The following is a 20753-nucleotide window of genomic DNA, read 5'->3' on the forward strand; positions in this document are numbered from 1 at the left end:
GGTGAAATCTAGTGACTTTTCAGAAAATTCCCATGGACGAGGAAAATAATTCCTAACACGTTACTGACCACATCGATAGAGATTGATTGCCAAACCTTTGAAGAGTGCAGGTGTTTACAGGTGGTTTTCCTGGATTGCTAATTATGTCATGGAAAGTGGACATTTAGGGGCTGATTCATCGATGCTTTTCAGCAAGAAAACTGTCTTAAAATCTTTTGAAACGTCACAATTTTTGCACAACACAGAGTTGCGCAAAAATGTTGTGACTTTTGGTGTTATCACGTCAGTTTGAATCCGCTCCGCCAAACTGGACACAGCTGGGAAGCAGGTGGGTGATGGTGAAGCCCGGCCATCAAATTCATTAAAAGTGCCAGCATTTTGTATACAAGGAGGCACGCGCCATTCAGAGGATGTGCAGAATTCATCAAAAGGAACCTGTCATGTCTGATAACACTAATAATCTGCAGATATAGGGTTAGTCTGTAGGTTAATGGCATGATGAAGGTGCCTGGCCATTGTACTGAAAGTGCGGCACGCGAGAGAAAATTAACTTTATTTCTCCTTCAGTAACGCGGGCGATCCCGGAGCAATTATAGTCACCATTCACAGCACTGAAAGCGGCGGCTGTAAACACGTATCACCACTGACAGCCGGTTATGCAATGCATCAGTGCTTTATCATATGTATGAATAGTCTGAAGGAGAGGTGTATACTATTGGGCAAAATAAATACACAAACTATAATCAGATTATTTATTATATAGTGGTAATAATAAAAGATGTGATCTCCTGATTGTGAGACATGCTTTTCGAAGATTGGAATGGTTTTCTATTGAAGGTTTGAAAAGTTCGGCGTCAGTTCTGACACTTTCATACTTGTTTGAAGGAATTTTACTGCTCTATAAGACAAAAAAAGATAATGTTCAGGGGTGTGAGCCGTACCCCTAACTGTCCCTTTTTAAAAAAAAAAAAAAAAAGTTGATACCCTAATTACCCTATGTCGACTTATATGTGTATTCATTAATGTATAACAAATTAACCATTAGTAATTATTCAAGTATATTCACTAATCTATAGCTAGTCAAGTGTTAGGGGGATTCTTTCCGGACACTATGCCTTTTAAATTCAGTAAGATTATAGTAAGGCCCTAATAAAACTCCCTGTACCTCGCCTTCTGTCTGGGTAAAATGTCTTCTTTGACACTTTTAGACCTGTTGAAAGCGCTTACACCTTCTGGATAAAGGCTAATTATAGGGGACAATTTCGGCCCTTGAAGGAATGCCGATCAACTATGTTCATTTTACATAGGCTGCCACAAACTATAGTTACTGAGCAATCATTAATACAATCATTCTGTTTCCAAACGGCATTCATATTGTTGGCAACACATCCTATGTTTACACAAGACGTTGTGCTGCGGAACAGTATGGTTTTTACGTCTCTATCAACGTTCCAATCAGCTGATGGACTGATGATTGTGGACACGTGTTCTCGTGAACGATTGTTCAATTCTTGCCCCATGTAAATGGACCTTAAAGTGGTTGTCTGGGCAAAATGCAAAGTTCATAGGTGGCTCAGTAAGCTCACGTTCAGTATTTTACACCAGTATTTGTAAGCCAAAACCAGGAGTGGGTGAACAATGCAGAAGTGGTGACGTGTTTCTATTATACTTTTTCTCTGATCTATTACACTCCTGATTTTGGCTTACAAATACTGATGTAAAATACTGAAGTAACAAACCAAGTGATACCTACTGGCAGCCTCCTAGATCAGGCACTCGCTGCTCCATGGTTTGCAATTACACAGGAAGAGGAAACGTCTCCTTCTACCAGCAGATGTTTTATTATAACGCACTACTCAAAGTACGCTGACCGCTGCAGTCAATCACAGGCCGCAGCAGTCTGGTGGAATGGAGACGTCACCGCTTCCTGTCGCTGCGCAGTCCATGGAACAGCCTGCGCTGGATCCACGCAGGAAACGGTAGGTGAGTATTACTGAGTTTCTTATTTTTTTTTTTTATATATATATATATATATATATATATATACCCCCTAGGCAAATTATATTTTGCCAGGACAATCCCTTTAAGGATGTATAGAAATAATTTCTCTCTACCATTGGAACTGAAAGACGTTACTGAGAAACTTGAAACATTGGCAAACCAGGTAGCTTATCCACCTGCTCATTGGATTAAGCCCCAGTCTGAAGATTCAGGCTGTGATTCTCAGATGGTAAAATCCAACCGAACACATTACTGATTTCAAAACAGTTCTACAATGACATCTTAAGACATTTATCCTCACACTTATCTTACCAAGACAGGTTTTCTTATCCGTGTGCAGTTTGTAGCCAGCTCGGCAACTGCAATAATGTCCTCCAATGTGATTGTGGCAGAAGTGGTCACATATCTCTATGTCTTCATCTTGTTTTTCACACTCGTCGATATCTATAATCAGATAAATATTTTTTTGCATATTTCTAGTTTTTCATCCATAGTCACACATTGCTTTGGACATCTCTACAACCTCATATTGCCTTATGGTTATCACCTACAAGACCTAATTAATGGCTACTCTAGAAGGAACTACCATCAGCAGAAACAGCCTTGTGCCAGGACATTGTCTGTTGCACTGCCAAAGTTTGGAGAGGGTTGCGGGAATTATAGGAGGCAACCAACAAACTTGCTCAGCTTTCTGAAAGATTTCTAAAGCATTAGCAAAGATTAATATTGACCTGGTCTTAAGATACACTGCTCAAAAAAATAAAGGGAACACTTAAACAACAGAATATGACTCCAAGTAAATCAATCTTCTGTGAAATCAAACTGTCCACTTAGGAAGCAACACTGATTGACAATCAATTTCACACGCTGTTGTGCAAATGGAATAGACAATAGATGGAAATTATTGGCATTTATCAAGACACCCTCAATAAAGGAGTGGTTCTGCAGGTGGGGACCACAGACCACATCTCAGTACCAATGCTTTCTGGCTGATGTTTTGGTCACTTTTGAATGTTGATTGTGCTTTCACACTCGTGGTAGCATGAGACGGACTCTACAACCCACAGAAGTTGCTCAGGTAGTGCAGCTCATCCAATATGGCACATCAATGCGAGCTGTGACAAGAAGGTTTGCTGTGTCTGTCAGCGTAGTGTCCAGAGGCTGGAGGCGCTACCAGGAGACAGGCCAGTACACCAGGAGACGTGGAGGCGGCCATAGGAGGGCAACAATCCCAGCAGCAGGACCGCTCCCTCCGCCTTTGTGCAAGGAGGAACAGGAGGAGCACTGCCAGAGCCCTGCAAAATGATCTCCAGCAGGCCACAAATGGGCTGTGGAGTTAGGAGTCAGGGAAATTGAGGAGTCGGAGGTTTGGCTTACCGACTCCACATCCCTGATCGGTACAGACCATATTTTGCTGATTTGCCTTTGGGAATACATTTGACTTCTTTAACATAGTTCAGACAAGTCAGTGAAAGTTACAGGTTCTACAGGATAAGAAAAATTTTGGTAAGAAAACAACATTTTCTTCCAAAATGTGTGGTAGCGTATCAGGATCCCATTAACTTCCAATATCATTATCTATAACACCAATTTAGGTGTTGGCTCCCTACCTTCAGCCGCGTAGAAAGCCTCAAAGCCCGTGAACTCTTTCTCGTTGGAGAAGTCACTTATGAAATTCACAGTCATCTTATTATCCAGGGAGTAGTAGGGCAAATTTTCCGGGGCTTTCTCGGTGTCTGTAGACTCTGTGCCACAGAAATGAGCCACCACTTTGTTTTGTGATATAAGCTGAGGATTGAAGGCAGTTGCCTGTTAGTATCATGCAAACAGATCAATGTTTAGTAAGTCGTTTTCCCTTTTAAGAATACAGTTATATGAAAAAGTTTGGGCACCCCTATTAATCTTAAGCTTAATGTTTTATAAAAATTGGTGTTTTTGCAGCAGCTATTTCAGTTTGATATATGTAATAACTGTTGGACACAGTAATGTTTCTGCCTTGAAATGAGGTTTATTGTGCTAACAGAAAATGTGCAATCTGCATTCAAACAAAATTTGACAGATGCATAAGTATGGGCACCTCACCAGAAAAGTGACATTAATATTTAGTATATGTTCCTTTTGCAAAAATAACAGCCTCTAGTCGCTTTCTGTAGCTTTTAATGAGTTCCTGGATCCTGGATGAAGGTATTTTTGACCATTCCTCTTTACAAAACAATTCTAGTTCAGTTAAGTTTGATGGTCGCCGAGCATGGACAGCCCTCTTCAAATGATCCCACAGATGTTCAATAATATTCAGGTCTGGGGACTGGGATGGCCATTCCAGAACATTGTAATTGTTCCTCTGCATGAATGCCTGAGTAGATTTGGAGCGGTGTTTTGGATCATTGTCTTGCTGAAAGATCCATCCCCTGCGTAACTTCAACTTTATCACTGATTCTTGAACATTATTGTCAAGAATCTGCTGATACTGAGTGGAATCCATGCGTCCCTCAACTTTAACAAGATTCCCGGTGCAGGCATTGGCCACACAGCCCCAAAGCATGATGGAACTTCCACCAAATTTTACTGTGGGTAGCAAGTGTTTTTCTTGGAATGCTGTGTTTTTTTGCCGCCATGCATAACGCCTTTTTGTATGACCAAACAACTCAATCTTTGTTTCATCAGTCCACAGGACCTTCTTCCAAAAGAAATTGGCTTCTCCAAATGTGCTTTTGCATACCTCAGCCGCCTCTGTTTGTGGCATGCTTGCAGAAATGGCTTCTTTCGCATCACTCTCCCATACAGCTTCTCCTTGTGCAAAGTGCGTTGTATAGTTGACCGATGCACAGTGACACCATCTGCAGCAAGTTGATGCTGCAGCTCTCTGCAGGTGGTCTGAGGATTGTCCTTGACTGATCTCACCATTCTTCTTCTCTGCCTTTCTGATGTTTTTCTTGGCCTGCCACTTCTGGCCTTAACAAGAACTGTCCCTGTGTTCTTCCATTTCCTTACTATGTTCCTCACAGTGGAAACTGACAGGTTAAATCTCTGAGACAGCTTTTTGTATCCTTCCCCTGAACAACTATGTTGAATAATCTTTGTTTTCAGATCATTTGACAGTTGTTTTGAGGAGCCCATGATGCCACTCTTCAGAGGAGATTCAAACAGGAGAACAACTTGCAAGTGGCCACTTTAAGTAGCTTTTCTCATGATTGCATACACCTGGCTATGAAGTTCAAAGCTCAATGAGGTTGCAAAACCAAAAAAAGTGCTTTAGTAAGTCAGTAAAAACTAGGTAGGAGTATTTAAAACAAGAAAACGATAAGGGTGCCCATACTTATGCACCTGTCAAATTTTGTTTGAATGCAGATTGCACATTTTCTGTTAGTACAATAAACCTCATTTCAAGGCAGAAACATTACTGTGTCCAACAGTTATTACATATATCAAACTGAAATAGCTGTTGCAAAAACACCAATTTTTATAAAACATTAAGCTTAAGATTAATAGGGGTGCCCAAACTTTTTCATATAACTGTAAGTGCTCTATGATGGGCACACTGGAAAACAGAGGAGTTGGGACAAACTCTTGTTAAAACCAATGCCAAGCCTGGTGGAGCAGAGAATGGCACAGGGCTTCTCTCTTTGGTGTCCATACGACACTCTCTCAGAGCAGTAGGCAGAGCTAAGTTTTAAAATTACACCCTCGACTCCACTATTCCATTCAGATGAAATGTTCAGGTTTACCACTACCAGGTTTGTTCAAATACTATTAAAGTTGCATAGGGCTAGAAAAATGTCGATGCTTTCTTGCAAACCTGTGCCACCTTTGTCCACAGGTTATGTGAGGTATTGCAGCTGAGCTCCAATCACTTCATTTGAACGAAGTATCAATACCAGACACAACCCATGTATATTACTTGCCAAATCCAGTGAACGGGACTGGTAAGGGGGTAAGGTTTAGCAAAATAACCCAAAAGTAATCTTTTCGGGGACGGTTCTAGTATGAAGCGTAAATGTCCTTATTTTTAGCTTTTGAAATGATGACTGTTGTGCCAGGTATCAAGCTGTTCAAAGGAAAAACAGCCATTGTTTTGTTTTGTTTTTCCCCTCTTTACTATATGTAGAATAATATAGCCAAACTTGAGCGTTCATATGTATGGGTGAGTCAGGAGAGAGCCAGCGTTTGGCCACCAGCTATCTAAGGTATGGCCGCCAGCTATCTAAGGTATGGCCGCCAGCTATGTAAGGTATGGTCATCAGCTATATAAGGTATGGCCGCCAGCTATCTAAGGTATGGTCATCAGCTATCTAAGGTATGGCCATCAGCTATCTAAGGTATGGTCATCAGCTATATAAGGTATGGCCGCCAGCTATGTAAGGTATGGCCATCAGCTATCTAATGTATGGCCATCAGCTATCTAAGGTATGGTCATCAGCTATATAAGGTATGGCCGCCAGCTATGTAAGCTATGGCCATCAGCTATCTAAGGTATGGCCACCAGCTATCTAAGGTATGGCCACCAGCTATGTAAGGTATGGCCATCAGCTATCTAAGGTATGGTCATCAGCTATATAAGGTATGGCCGCCAGCTATGTAAGGTATGGCCGCCAGCTATCTAAGGTATGGCCACCAGCTATCTAAGGTATGGCCATCAGCTATCTAAGGTATGGTCATCAGCTATCTAAGGTATGGTCATCAGCTATGTAAGGTATGGCCGTCAGCTATCTAAGGTATGGCCGCCAGCTATGTAAGGTATGGCCATCAGCTATCTAAGGTATGGCCACCAGCTATATAAGGTATGGCCATCAGCTATCTAAGGTATGGTCATCAGCTATCTAAGGTATGGCCGCCAGCTATCTAAGGTATGGCCGCCAGCTATCTAAGGTATGGCCACCAGCTATCTAAGGTATGGTCTTCAGCTATCTAAGGTATGGCCGCCAGCTATGTAAGGTATGGTCATCAGCTATCTAAGGTATGGCTGCCAGCTATCTAAGGTATGGTCATCAGCTATCTAAGGTATGGTCGCCAGCTATCTAAGGTATGGCCATCAGCTATCTAAGGTATGGCCATCAGCTATCTAAGGTATGGACATCAGCTATCTAAGGTATGGTCATCAGCTATATAAGGTATGGCCGCCAGCTATCTAAGGTATGGCCGCCAGCTATCTAAGGTATGGTCATCAGCTATCTAAGGTATGGCCATCAGCTATCTAAGGTATGGCCATCAGCTATCTAAGGTATGGTCATCAGCTATATAAGGTATGGCCGCCAGCTATGTAAGGTATGGCCATCAGCTATCTAATGTATGGCCATCAGCTATCTAAGGTATGGTCATCAGCTATATAAGGTATGGCCGCCAGCTATGTAAGCTATGGCCATCAGCTATCTAAGGTATGGCCACCAGCTATGTAAGGTATGGCCATCAGCTATCTAAGGTATGGTCATCAGCTATATAAGGTATGGCCGCCAGCTATGTAAGGTATGGCCGCCAGCTATCTAAGGTATGGCCACCAGCTATCTAAGGTATGGCCATCAGCTATCTAAGGTATGGTCATCAGCTATCTAAGGTATGGTCATCAGCTATATAAGGTATGGCCGCCAGCTATCTAAGGTATGGCCATCAGCTATCTAAGGTATGGCCGCCAGCTATCTAAGGTATGGCCATCAGCTATCTAAGGTATGGCCTCCTGCTATCTAAGGTATGGCCACCAGCTATCTAAGATATGGCCGCCAGCTATCTAAGGTATGGCCATCAGCTTTCTAAGGTATGGTCATCAGCTATATAAGGTATGGCCGCCAGCTATGTAAGGTATGGCCATCAGCTATCTAAGGTATGGCCACCAGCTATCTAAGGTATGGCCACCAGCTATGTAAGGTATGGCCATCAGCTATCTAAGGTATGGTCATCAGCTATATAAGGTATGGCCGCCAGCTATGTAAGGTATGGCCGCCAGCTATCTAAGGTATGGCCGCCAGCTATCTAAGGTATGGCCACCAGCTATCTAAGGTATGGCCATCAGCTATCTAAGGTATGGTCATCAGCTATCTAAGGTATGGTCGTCAGCTATGTAAGGTATGGCCGTCAGCTATCTAAGGTATGGCCGCCAGCTATGTAAGGTATGGCCATCAGCTATCTAAGGTATGGCCACCAGCTATCTAAGGTATGGCCATCAGCTATCTAAGGTATGGTCATCAGCTATCTAAGGTATGGTCATCAGCTATCTAAGGTGTGGCCGCCAGCTATCTAAGGTATGGCCGCCAGCTATCTAAGGTATGGCCACCAGCTATCTAAGGTATGGTCTTCAGCTATCTAAGGTATGGCCGCCAGCTATGTAAGGTATGGTCATCAGCTATCTAAGGTATGGCTGCCAGCTATCTAAGGTATGGTCATCAGCTATCTAAGGTATGGTCGCCAGCTATCTAAGGTATGGCTGCCAGCTATCTAAGGTATGGTCATCAGCTATCTAAGGTATGGCCGCCAGCTATCTAAGGTATGGCCACCAGCTATCTAAGGTATGGCCGCCAGCTATCTAAGGTATGGCCATCAGCTTTCTAAGGTATGGCCATCAGCTATCTAAGGTATGGCCATCAGCTATCTAAGGTATGGTCATCAGCTATATAAGGTATGGCCGCCAGCTATCTAAGGTATGGCCGCCAGCTATCTAAGGTATGGTCATCAGCTATCTAAGGTATGGCCACCAGCTATCTAAGGTATGGTCATCAGCTATATAAGGTATGGCCGCCAGCTATCTAAGGTATGGTCATCAGCTATCTAAGGTATGGCCATCAGCTATCTAAGGTATGGTCATCAGCTATATAGGGTATGGCCGCCAGCTATGTAAGGTATGGCCATCAGCTATCTAAGGTATGGCCATCAGCTATCTAAGGTATGGTCATCAGCTATATAAGGTATGGCCGCCAGCTATGTAAGCTATGGCCATCAGCTATCTAAGGTATGGCCACCAGCTATCTAAGGTATGGCCACCAGCTATGTAAGGTATGGCCATCAGCTATCTAAGGTATGGTCATCAGCTATATAAGGTATGGCCGCCAGCTATGTAAGGTATGGCCGCCAGCTATCTAAGGTATGGCCGCCAGCTATCTAAGGTATGGCCATCAGCTATCTAAGGTATGGTCATCAGCTATCTAAGGTATGGTCATCAGCTATGTAAGGTATGGCCGTCAGCTATCTAAGGTATGGCCGCCAGCTATGTAAGGTATGGCCATCAGCTATCTAAGGTATGGCCACCAGCTATATAAGGTATGGCCATCAGCTATCTAAGGTATGGCCATCAGCTATCTAAGGTATGGTCATCAGCTATCTAAGGTATGGCCGCCAGCTATCTAAGGTATGGCCGCCAGCTATCTAAGGTATGGCCACCAGCTATCTAAGGTATGGTCTTCAGCTATCTAAGGTATGGCCGCCAGCTATGTAAGGTATGGTCATCAGCTATCTAAGGTATGGCTGCCAGCTATCTAAGGTATGGCCATCAGCTATCTAAGGTATGGTCAGCAGCTATATAAGGTATGGCCGCCAGCTATGTAAGGTATGGCCATCAGCTATCTAAGGTATGGCCACCAGCTATCTAAGGTATGGCCACCAGCTATGTAAGGTATGGCCATCAGCTATCTAAGGTATGGTCATCAGCTATATAAGGTATGGCCGCCAGCTATGTAAGGTATGGCCGCCAGCTATCTAAGGTATGGCCGCCAGCTATCTAAGGTATGGCCACCAGCTATCTAAGGTATGGCCATCAGCTATCTAAGGTATGGTCATCAGTTATCTAAGGTATGGTCGTCAGCTATGTAAGATATGGCCGTCAGCTATCTAAGGTATGGCCGCCAGCTATGTAAGGTATGGCCATCAGCTATCTAAGGTATGGCCACCAGCTATCTAAGGTATGGCCATCAGCTATCTAAGGTATGGTCATCAGCTATCTAAGGTATGGCCGCCAGCTATCTAAGGTATGGCCGCCAGCTATCTAAGGTATGGCCACCAGCTATCTAAGGTATGGTCTTCAGCTATCTAAGGTATGGCCGCCAGCTATGTAAGGTATGGTCATCAGCTATCTAAGGTATGGCTGCCAGCTATCTAAAGTATGGTCATCAGCTATCTAAGGTATGGCCGCCAGCTATCTAAGGTATGGCTGCCAGCTATCTAAGGTATGGTCATCAGCTATCTAAGGTATGGCCGCCAGCTATCTAAGGTATGGCTGCCAGCTATGTAAGGTATGGTCATCAGCTATCTAAGGTATGGCCGCCAGCTATCTAAGGTATGGCCGCCAGCTATCTAAGGTATGGCCACCAGCTATCTAAGGTATGGTCTTCAGCTATCTAAGGTATGGCCGCCAGCTATGTAAGGTATGGTCATCAGCTATCTAAGGTATGGCTGCCAGCTATCTAAGGTATGGCTGCCAGCTATGTAAGGTATGGCCGCCAGCTATCTAAGGTATGGCCACCAGCTATGTAAGGTATGGCCGCCAGCTATCTAAGGTATGGCCATCAGCTATCTAAGGTATGGCCATCAGCTATCTAAGGTATGGCCATCAGCTATCTAAGGTATGGTCATCAGCTATATAAGGTATGGCCGCCAGCTATCTAAGGTATGGCCGCCAGCTATCTAAGGTATGGTCATCAGCTATATAAGGTATGGCCGCCAGCTATCTAAGGTATGGTCATCAGCTATCTAAGGTATGGCCATCAGCTATCTAGGGTATGGTCATCAGCTATATAAGGTATGGCCGCCAGCTATGTAAGGTATGGCCATCAGCTATCTAAGGTATGGCCATCAGCTATCTAAGGTATGGTCATCAGCTATATAAGGTATGGCCGCCAGCTATGTAAGCTATGGCCATCAGCTATCTAAGGTATGGCCACCAGCTATCTAAGGTATGGCCACCAGCTATGTAAGGTATGGCCATCAGCTATCTAAGGTATGGTCATCAGCTATATAAGGTATGGCCGCCAGCTATGTAAGGTATGGCCGCCAGCTATCTAAGGTATGGCCACCAGCTATCTAAGGTATGGCCATCAGCTATCTAAGGTATGGTCATCAGCTATCTAAGGTATGGTCATCAGCTATGTAAGGTATGGCCGTCAGCTATCTAAGGTATGGCCGCCAGCTATGTAAGGTATGGCCATCAGCTATCTAAGGTATGGCCACCAGCTATATAAGGTATGGCCATCAGCTATCTAAGGTATGGCCATCAGCTATCTAAGGTATGGTCATCAGCTATCTAAGGTATGGCCGCCAGCTATCTAAGGTATGGCCGCCAGCTATCTAAGGTATGGCCACCAGCTATCTAAGGTATGGTCTTCAGCTATCTAAGGTATGGCCGCCAGCTATGTAAGGTATGGTCATCAGCTATCTAAGGTATGGCTGCCAGCTATCTAAGGTATGGTCATCAGCTATCTAAGGTATGGTCGCCAGCTATCTAAGGTATGGCTGCCAGCTATCTAAGGTATGGTCATCAGCTATCTAAGGTATGGCCGCCAGCTATCTAAGGTATGGCCACCAGCTATCTAAGGTATGGCCGCCAGCTATCTAAGGTATGGCCATCAGCTATCTAAGGTATGGCCATCAGCTATCTAAGGTATGGTCATCAGCTATATAAGGTATGGCCGCCAGCTATCTAAGGTATGGCCGCCAGCTATCTAAGGTATGGTCATCAGCTATCTAAGGTATGGCCACCAGCTATCTAAGGTATGGTCATCAGCTATATAAGGTATGGCCGCCAGCTATCTAAGGTATGGCCATCAGCTATCTAAGGTATGGCCTCCTGCTATCTAAGATATGGCCGCCAGCTATCTAAGGTATGGCCATCAGCTATCTAAGGTATGGCCATCAGCTATATAAGGTATGGCCGCCAGCTATGTAAGGTATGGCCATCAGCTATCTAAGGTATGGCCACCAGCTATCTAAGGTATGGCCACCAGCTATGTAAGGTATGGCCATCAGCTATCTAAGGTATGGTCATCAGCTATATAAGGTATGGCCGCCAGCTATCTAAGGTATGGCCGCCAGCTATCTAAGGTATGGCCGCCAGCTATCTAAGGTATGGCCATCAGCTATCTAAGGTATGGTCATCAGCTATCTAAGGTATGGTCATCAGCTATGTAAGGTATGGCCGTCAGCTATCTAAGGTATGGCCGCCAGCTATCTAAGGTATGGCCACCAGCTATCTAAGGTATGGCCACCAGCTATCTAAGGTATGGCCGCCAGCTATGTAAGGTATGGTCATCAGCTATCTAAGGTATGGCTGCCAGCTATCTAAGGTATGGTCATCAGCTATCTAAGGTATGGCCGCCAGCTATCTAAGGTATGGTCATCAGCTATATAAGGTATGGCCGCCAGCTATCTAAGGTATGGCCATCAGCTATCTAAGGTATGGCCTCCTGCTATCTAAGATATGGCCGCCAGCTATCTAAGGTATGGCCATCAGCTATCTAAGGTATGGCCATCAGCTATATAAGGTATGGCCGCCAGCTATGTAAGGTATGGCCATCAGCTATCTAAGGTATGGCCACCAGCTATCTAAGGTATGGCCACCAGCTATGTAAGGTATGGCCATCAGCTATCTAAGGTATGGTCATCAGCTATATAAGGTATGGCCGCCAGCTATCTAAGGTATGGCCGCCAGCTATCTAAGGTATGGCCGCCAGCTATCTAAGGTATGGCCATCAGCTATCTAAGGTATGGTCATCAGCTATCTAAGGTATGGTCATCAGCTATGTAAGGTATGGCCACCAGCTATCTAAGGTATGGCCGCCAGCTATCTAAGGTATGGCCACCAGCTATCTAAGGTATGGTCTTCAGCTATCTAAGGTATGGCCGCCAGCTATGTAAGGTATGGTCATCAGCTATCTAAGGTATGGCTGCCAGCTATCTAAGGTATGGTCATCAGCTATCTAAGGTATGGCCGCCAGCTATCTAAGGTATGGCTGCCAGCTATCTAAGGTATGGTCATCAGCTATCTAAGGTATGGCCGCCAGCTATCTAAGGTATGGCCATCAGCTATCTAAGGTATGGCCTCCTGCTATCTAAGGTATGGCCACCAGCTATCTAAGATATGGCCGCCAGCTATCTAAGGTATGGCCATCAGCTATCTAAGGTATGGTCATCAGCTATATAAGGTATGGCCGCCAGCTATGTAAGGTATGGCCATCAGCTATCTAAGGTATGGCCACCAGCTATCTAAGGTATGGCCACCAGCTATGTAAGGTATGGCCATCAGCTATGTAAGGTATGGCCATCAGCTATATAAGGTATGGCCGCCAGCTATGTAAGGTATGGCCGCCAGCTATCTAAGGTATGGCCACCAGCTATCTAAGGTATGGCCATCAGCTATCTAAGGTATGGTCATCAGCTATCTAAGGTATGGTCATCAGCTATGTAATCATAAATATTTTGTAGGCCTGGCCGAACAAGTCAGCGAGCGATTGCCAATCGGCATGTTTGTAGCCGATCAGTGGTCATTTAACAAAATAATTGTGTTCAAATTCTATATTTTGTTTTTTTTTGCCTTGAATTGCATGTGATTGGTGTGGGTTCAAGTCTTGAGACCTCCCCCCATCGATCACTCAAAACACCCCTGAGAAGTGCAGAAGGTCGTGACGGAGGGCACACTGAGCGGAATACGGGTGCAATGGATAGCTTTATATGGAATCCGTGCTCCCCTCTGCCGCTGTCTTTTCAGGGGTCTTTTTCAGTGGGCATCCCAGGACCTGGACTCCCTCCGATTTACATGCAATTAAAGGCACAAGTGTAGAATTTTAGTGCAAACATTTAGTTACTCTTTAAAGGCAACATGTCAGGATGATTTTTTATAACAGATCCTAGTGTCATTTACATGTGGCTTCAAAGCTTCATATCCCATCAGATTTACTACAACGCAGGGATCATTTCATTGTTCTACGACCCATGCAGCCACACCACTAATCGTACTGACTGTTCCTTTTAAGTAATGATGGGAAAAGACTCCAAAATAAAATAAGATGTGTGTTAAACACGGATAGAAATAGAAGCTTCGTTGAGCTTAATTCATACTGAAGGTTTGACTGGCATGAAGACGAGACCTTTCTCCCGTGTACAGTGAATTTTGCGTCTAGTCAGTCATCCTAATGTTACAGCTATTGGTTTGTGAGTTAACGATTAGCCGATTAGAATCAATCAGTCGCAGAACATTTTCTGTTTGTCTTATCGGGAACGCGTACGGTTACCATTTTGTCAGGAGACTTATTTTACATATTAAATTTGCATCGAAAGTTAAGAAACTTTGTAGAAACTTTGCAGGCACTTTACATATTCCTAATTCCATAATCCTTCCCTAATTTGTAGAGACTGTTTCCCAAGCTTCCTACCTGTACATAATCATATTCACATAAGTAGGACAATTCCACGTTGAAGTGGGTGAAATAAATCTTGATGCGGTGTCCTTCAGGAACTCTTATATCCCAGGTGATATTCTGATTATTCGGGTAAGGTTTCAGGAACCCTGGAGAGGAGATCCTTCCAAACAGACCGGTTAATTCAATGCAGTATCCATAAGAGTGGAATACGGTGGAGATTACTAGAAGATGCCACAGTCTGCAAACAGAGATACAACCAGTATGATATATTGATAGATTAACCATTGGAAGACTCTCTGCTTACAAAAATATATACAGTCAATGCCGAAAGTGTTGGTCCCCCATTGAAATTGTTCCAAAAAATTAAGTGTTTCTCCCAGAAAATTATTGCAATTACACATGTTTTGTTATAGACATGTTTATTTCTTGTGTGTATTGGAACCACACAAAAAAAAATATAGAGGAAAAAAAGATAAATTGGACATAATTTCACACACAAACCCCCAAAATAGGCCGGACAAAATTGTTGGCACCTTTCCAAAATTGTGGGCAAATAACTTTGTTTCAAGCACATGATGCTCGTTCAAACTCACCCGTCGCAAGTAACAGGTATGGGCATTATGAAAATCACACCAGATACCAGATGAAAAGAGAAGTTGACTCAGTCTTTGCATTGTGTGTCTGTGTGTGCCACACTAAGCATGGAGAACAGAATGAGAAAAAAACTGTCTGAGGACTTGAGATCCAAACTTGTTGAAGAATATCAACAGTCTCAAGGTTACAAGTCCATCTCCAGAGATCTTGATTATGTTGCACAAAGGAATATCAAGAAGTTTCCAACCCTTAGTACTGTAACTAATCTTCCTGGATACGTGAACAGCAGAGAAAAATTTATAAAAGGTTGCAACGCAGGATAGTCTGGATGGTGGATAAGCGACCCCATTAAAGTTCCAAAGGCATTCAAGCTGTCCTGCAGGCTCAGGGTGAATCTTTGTCGGTGTTAACCATCCTTCGACATTTGAATGATATGAAACTCTATGGCAGAGACCCAGGAGGACCCCACTGCTGACACAGAGACCTAAAAAAGCTAGACTGAAGCTTGCCAAAATGTATGTGAGTAAGCTAAAATTCTTCTGGGAAAGCATCTTGTGGACAGATGAGACCAAGATAGATCTTTTTAGTAAAGCACATTATTCTACTGTTTACCGAAAACGGAATGAGGCCTACAAAGAAAAGAACACAGTACCTACAGTCAAATATGGTGGAGGATCACAGATATTTTGGGGTTGTTTTGCTGCCTCTGGCACTAGGTGGCTTGACTGTGTGCAAGGCATCATGAAATCTGAAGCTTAGCAAAGGATTTGGGGTCACAATGTAGTGCACAGTGTCAGAAAGCTGCGTTTACGTCCTAGGTCATGGGTCTTCCAACAGGACAATGACCCAAAACATACTTCAAGAAGCCCCCAGAAATGTATGGAAACAAAGAGCTGGAGAGTTCTGAAGTGGCAGCAATGAGTCTGGATCTAAATCAAATTGATCACCTGTGGAGAGATCTTAAAATTGCTGTTGGAAGAAGACGCCTTCACATATGAGACCTGGAGCAGTTTTTTAAGAAGAGTCCAAGATTCCGGCTAAGAGGTGCAAGAAGCTTGTTGATGGTTATAGGAAGCGATTGATTGCCATTCTTTATTCCAAAGGGTGCAAACAAATATTAGGTTGAGGGTGCCAACAATTATGTCCGACCCGGTTTTGTATGAAATTATGTCCAATTTGTCTGTTTTTTGTCTGTTTTTTGTGTTGTTCCTGAACACACAAAAGAAGCAAGCATGTGTATAACAAAACATGGGTGATTGAAAACAAAGCAAATATTACAATTCACCCAACATCTCCCGATAGCAAGTTTTGTTGGGGACTAGATTTCGGAATGTCTGCTGAACACAGGACTTCAGGTCTACAATCCACCTGTTACCAAATCTGTTCCAGCCGAAAACCAATCACTGTAGTCACCAATACGAAAACTGTGCAGGTGGGGGATAAGTTATAAAAGGGGTTTTCCCCCCTGTAAGTGCACCCACTTACTGATTTCTTGGGATCTAATCTCTGGGACCTCCAGCGATCCTGAATTAAGTAGAGGTGCAACTCCGTTCCATTAACCCCCTTATGAGCTATAGGTACATCATAGGTCGCCTGCCCCTTTTTGATGCTGGCTCCGGCTATGAGCCCACATCTTTTCATGCACATGACAGCTGATTTCATTGACCGACATATGCCCCTAACAACTACAGGTGTAATCTCGATCCACCCGCGGCTGTTAACATGTTAAATGCCGCTGTCAATCTCTGCCAGCGACATTTAACATGATCACACCGGAAGCACGTCATTAGCTCCACCCAACGGCACGCCCGTCACATGATCACGGGGCGACGATGGGTTGGCATGACAGGAGACCCTTGTGGTTGTCATTGCGGAACTGCTGTGAACGCCGCCTCCTAGTCGGCGCTCATAGCAGATGAGCATTTTTGTTACAGATAGCAGGGCTGAAGCCCTGCTGTGTGTAGCACAGGCGATCAGATGATCGCAGCTTCAAGTCTAAGTAGTAGATTTTTGAAGCCAAAAAAAAGTAAAAAAAAAAAAAGTTTTTAAAAGTATAAAAAAGAAAAATATTAAAATCAATTTAAAAATGTAAAAGTTGAAATCCCCCCTTTTTGCCCCATTCTAAATAAAACAATATAAAAAAATCAAATATACACATATTTGGTATCGCCGCTTTCAGAATTGCCCGATCTATCTATATTATTAAAATAATTAATCAGGTTAATAAACGGCGTAACGAGAAAAAAAATCAAAACTCCAGAATTACGTTTTTTTTTTATGCTGCAACATTGCAATTAAATGCAATAATGGCCGATCAAAACATCGTATCTACCCCAAAATGGTATCAATAAAAACATCAGCTCGGCGCGCAAAAAATAAGTCCTCGCCCAGCCCCGGATCCCGAAAAATGGAGACGCTACGGGTCTCGGAAAATGGCGACATTTATTTATTTTTTGTTTTACAAACATTGGATTTTTTTTTCAGCACTTAAATAATAAAATAAACTATATATGTTTAGTATGTAGAAACTCTTAATGGCAGGTCATTTTTAGCATTTAGTGAACGTGGTAAAAAAAAGAAAATTGTGGAATTGCACTTTTTTTTGCAATTTCACCAAATTTGGATTTTTTTTCACGTTTTCTGGTACACTATATAGTAAACTCCAATGCTGTCGTTCAAAAGTACAACTCGTCCTGCAAAAAACAAGCCCTCACATGGCCATATTGACAGAAAAATAAAAAAGTTATGGCTCTGGGAAGATAAGGGGAGCAAAAAACGAAGACGCAACAATGGAAAAACCCAAGGTGGTGAAGGGGTTAATTGTCTATGGAACTGCTGGAGAAGGCGGAGTACAGCCATAGTCGGATCTCCAGTGTTCAGAAAGTGATCCCCTTTACTGTGGATAGAAGAACTGCAGCACTCCAAATTTCCAAATTAAACCAAAAATAGTTTTTATTCACCTGGGTACATGCAATGTACATACAGTACAGACCACAAGTTTGGACACACCTTCTCATTTAAAGATTTTTCTGTATTTTCATGATTATGAAAATTGTACATTCACACTGAAGGCATCAAAACTATGAATTAACACATGTGGAATTATATACTTAACAAAAAAGTGTGAAACAACTGAAAATATGTCTTATATTCTAGGTTCTTCAAAGTAGCCACCTTTTGCTTTGATGACTGCTTTGCACACTCTTGGCATTCTCTTGATGAGCTTCAAGAGGTAGTCACCGGAAATGGTCTTCACATCACAGGTGTGCCCTGTCAGGTTTAATAAGTGGGATTTCTTGCCTTATAAATGGGGTTGGGACCATCAGTTGTGTTGTGCAGAAGTCTGGTGGATACACAGCTGATAGTCCTACTGAATAGACTGTTAGCTGCTTTTTTCTTGCCAGAATACAAATTCTAAGTAAAGAAAAACGAGTGGCCATCATTACTTTAAGAAATGTAGGTCAGTCAGTCCAAAAAATTGGGAAAACTTTGAAAGTGTCCCCAAGTGCAGTTTCAAAAACCATCAATTGCTACAAAGAAACTGGCTCACATGAGGACCGCCCCAGGAAAGGAAGACCAAGAGTCACCTCTGCTTCTGAGGATAAGTTTATCCGAGTCACCAGCCTCAGAAATCACAGGTTAACAGCAGCTCAGATTAGAGACCAGGTCAATGCCACACAGAGTTCTAGCAGCAGACACATCTCTTCAACAACTGTTAAGAGGAGACTTTGTGCAGCAGGCCTTCATGGTAAAATAGCTGCTAGGAAACCACTGCTAAGGACAGGCAACAAGCAGAAGAGACTTGTTTGGGCTAAAGAACACAAGGAATGGACATTAGACCAGTGGAAATCTGTGCTTTGGTCTGATGAGTCCAAATTTGAGATCTTTGGTTCCAACCACCATGTCTTTGTGTGACGCAGAAAAGGTGAATGGATGGACTCTACATGCCTGGTTCCCACCGTGAAGCATGGAGGAGGAGGTGTAATGGTGTGGGGGTGCTTTGCTGGTGACACTGTTGGGGATTTATTCAAAATTGAAGGCATACTGAACCAGCATGGCTACCACAGCGTCTTGCAGCGGCATTCTATTTCATCCGATTTGCGTTTAGTTGGACCATCATTTATTTTTCAACAGGACAATGACCCCAAACACACCTCCAGGCTGTGTAAGGGCTATTTGACCAAGAAGGAGAGTGATGGGGTGCTACGCCGGATGACCTGACCTCCACAGTCACCAGAACTGAACCCAATCGAGATGGTTTGGGGTGAGCTGGACCGCAGAGTGAAGGCAAAAGGGCCAACAAGTGCTAAGCATCTCTGGGAACTCCTTCAAGATTGTTGGAAGACCATTTCCGGTGACTACCTCTTGAAGCTCATCAAGAGAATGCCAAGAGTGTGCAAAGCAGTCATCAAAGCAAAAGGTGGCTACTTTGAAGAACCTAGAATATAAGACATATTTTCAGTTGTTTCACACTTTTTTGTTAAGTATATAATTCCACATGTGTTAATTCATAGTTTTGATGCCTTCAGTGTGAATGTACAATTTTCATAGTCATGAAAATACCGAAAAATCTTTAAATGAGGTGTGTCCAAACTTTTGGTCTGTACTGTATGTGTTTGACTAAGACCACTAGTGCCTGACATTTTGCATGTACCTACGTTATTAAACGCCATTTTTTTTAATCAAATTTGGACTTCCGCAGATTTTCTGCTTTTATGGAGTTTAGATATCGCCTGGACATTTACATTCTTGCTGAAGGAAAGTGCTGACATCTCCTAAAAAATGCATCCTATGGATATTTTAATCTTTGGAAAACGACTTTAAACTCATTAGACTCATTGCTAATTGTGTAATATTTGCCCCCATCTACCATGCGCCATATGCAAATATCTGGATCATCTCCTGGGGTCGGCAAAATTGTACAAACTGCGGCTAATCCGTTATTAATTTTGGATATTTAATTTTTGAACTGTCATAAGAGGTTAGAAAAGTTTAGAAATATTTATTAAGAAGATATACGTTCTCTTCTATCAATCTAGATTTGTTTTAAGTGATAACTAATTTACTCTAGTAAAATGAAAATATCACCATTTATGGAGGAGCTGGAGTCGAAATGTGAAAAATAGAGGAGCGGGAACAATGGCTTTCCGACTCCAGAGCCCCAACTATAACAATACAAACCAATAACATGCTATATTGGGAGAATATATGTATGTATAATGATGGTATTCACTTGCCTCATGTTGACTGTTCCCCGTTATTCTCCTCTCTGTTTCTAGTCTTGTTTGTTCCCGTTATACCTTTGCTCAGTGTCACAGTCCCGAGAGGCTAGTGACCTCGTTGATTTGTTTTGTTTAGGATGGGCTCTTCCAAAGTTTACCTTTTTTAGTGTTGTGATGTTAATTCCGAGAACTGTATGTAATATTGATGCAGAAAAATAAACTTCTGCTGGTAAAAAAAAAAACTTTAACCACATTTCCATAGAATTACAGCAGATTTGGGGAAATTACTAGCAAATTTTCATATATCCGGATCCAATATTACATTAGATTTATTTTATAATGAACTTTTTTGATAAAATATACATAGTTTTCCATTATCAGATAAGCTGGGTAGGGTTTTAGGCGTCCTAAATGCAACTAAAGGACTCGCGTAGGATTGTCTCTGATCTACAACAGTATAAATACTATAATACTATTTGTTATGGATTAAATAAATTAAAATCCAATATATCTGCACAGAGATTATAGTCAGGGCTGCCATCGGGGCATTACTGCCCTTACTGTTGTATGGGGCCTGGTGAACAAAAGTAAAGAGCAGTGTCCTCGT

General features: G+C 42.8%; 1 protein-coding gene across 2 annotated transcripts in view; it reads right to left on the reverse strand.

Annotated features, from left to right (window-relative positions):
* Window positions 1-20302, reverse strand: part of MASP2 (MBL associated serine protease 2) — a 65282-nt gene extending 44980 nt beyond the window's left edge. The window contains exons 1-5 of one of the 2 annotated variants that reach the window (XM_073657224.1): window positions 20162-20302; window positions 14343-14568; window positions 3612-3789; window positions 2314-2445; window positions 751-898 (exon numbers count right to left, since the gene is read on the reverse strand). In XM_073657224.1, coding sequence (XP_073513325.1) covers window positions 891-898; window positions 2314-2445; window positions 3612-3789; window positions 14343-14568; window positions 20162-20166 — 549 coding nt within the window. In that variant the 5' untranslated portion in view covers window positions 20167-20302 and the 3' untranslated portion in view covers window positions 751-890. Of the gene's footprint in view, window positions 1-750; window positions 899-2313; window positions 2446-3611; window positions 3790-14342; window positions 14569-20161 lie in introns of those variants that run through there. The other variant, XM_073657223.1, reaches the window with a different exon arrangement.
* Between the last annotated feature and the right edge of the window lie 451 nt (window positions 20303-20753).

This window comes from Phyllobates terribilis, unplaced genomic scaffold, assembly GCF_046119375.1.
Source record: "Phyllobates terribilis strain yellow unplaced genomic scaffold, ASM4611937v1 Scaffold_12__6_contigs__length_324123572, whole genome shotgun sequence".
NCBI classification, from domain to species: Eukaryota; Metazoa; Chordata; class Amphibia; order Anura; family Dendrobatidae; genus Phyllobates; species Phyllobates terribilis.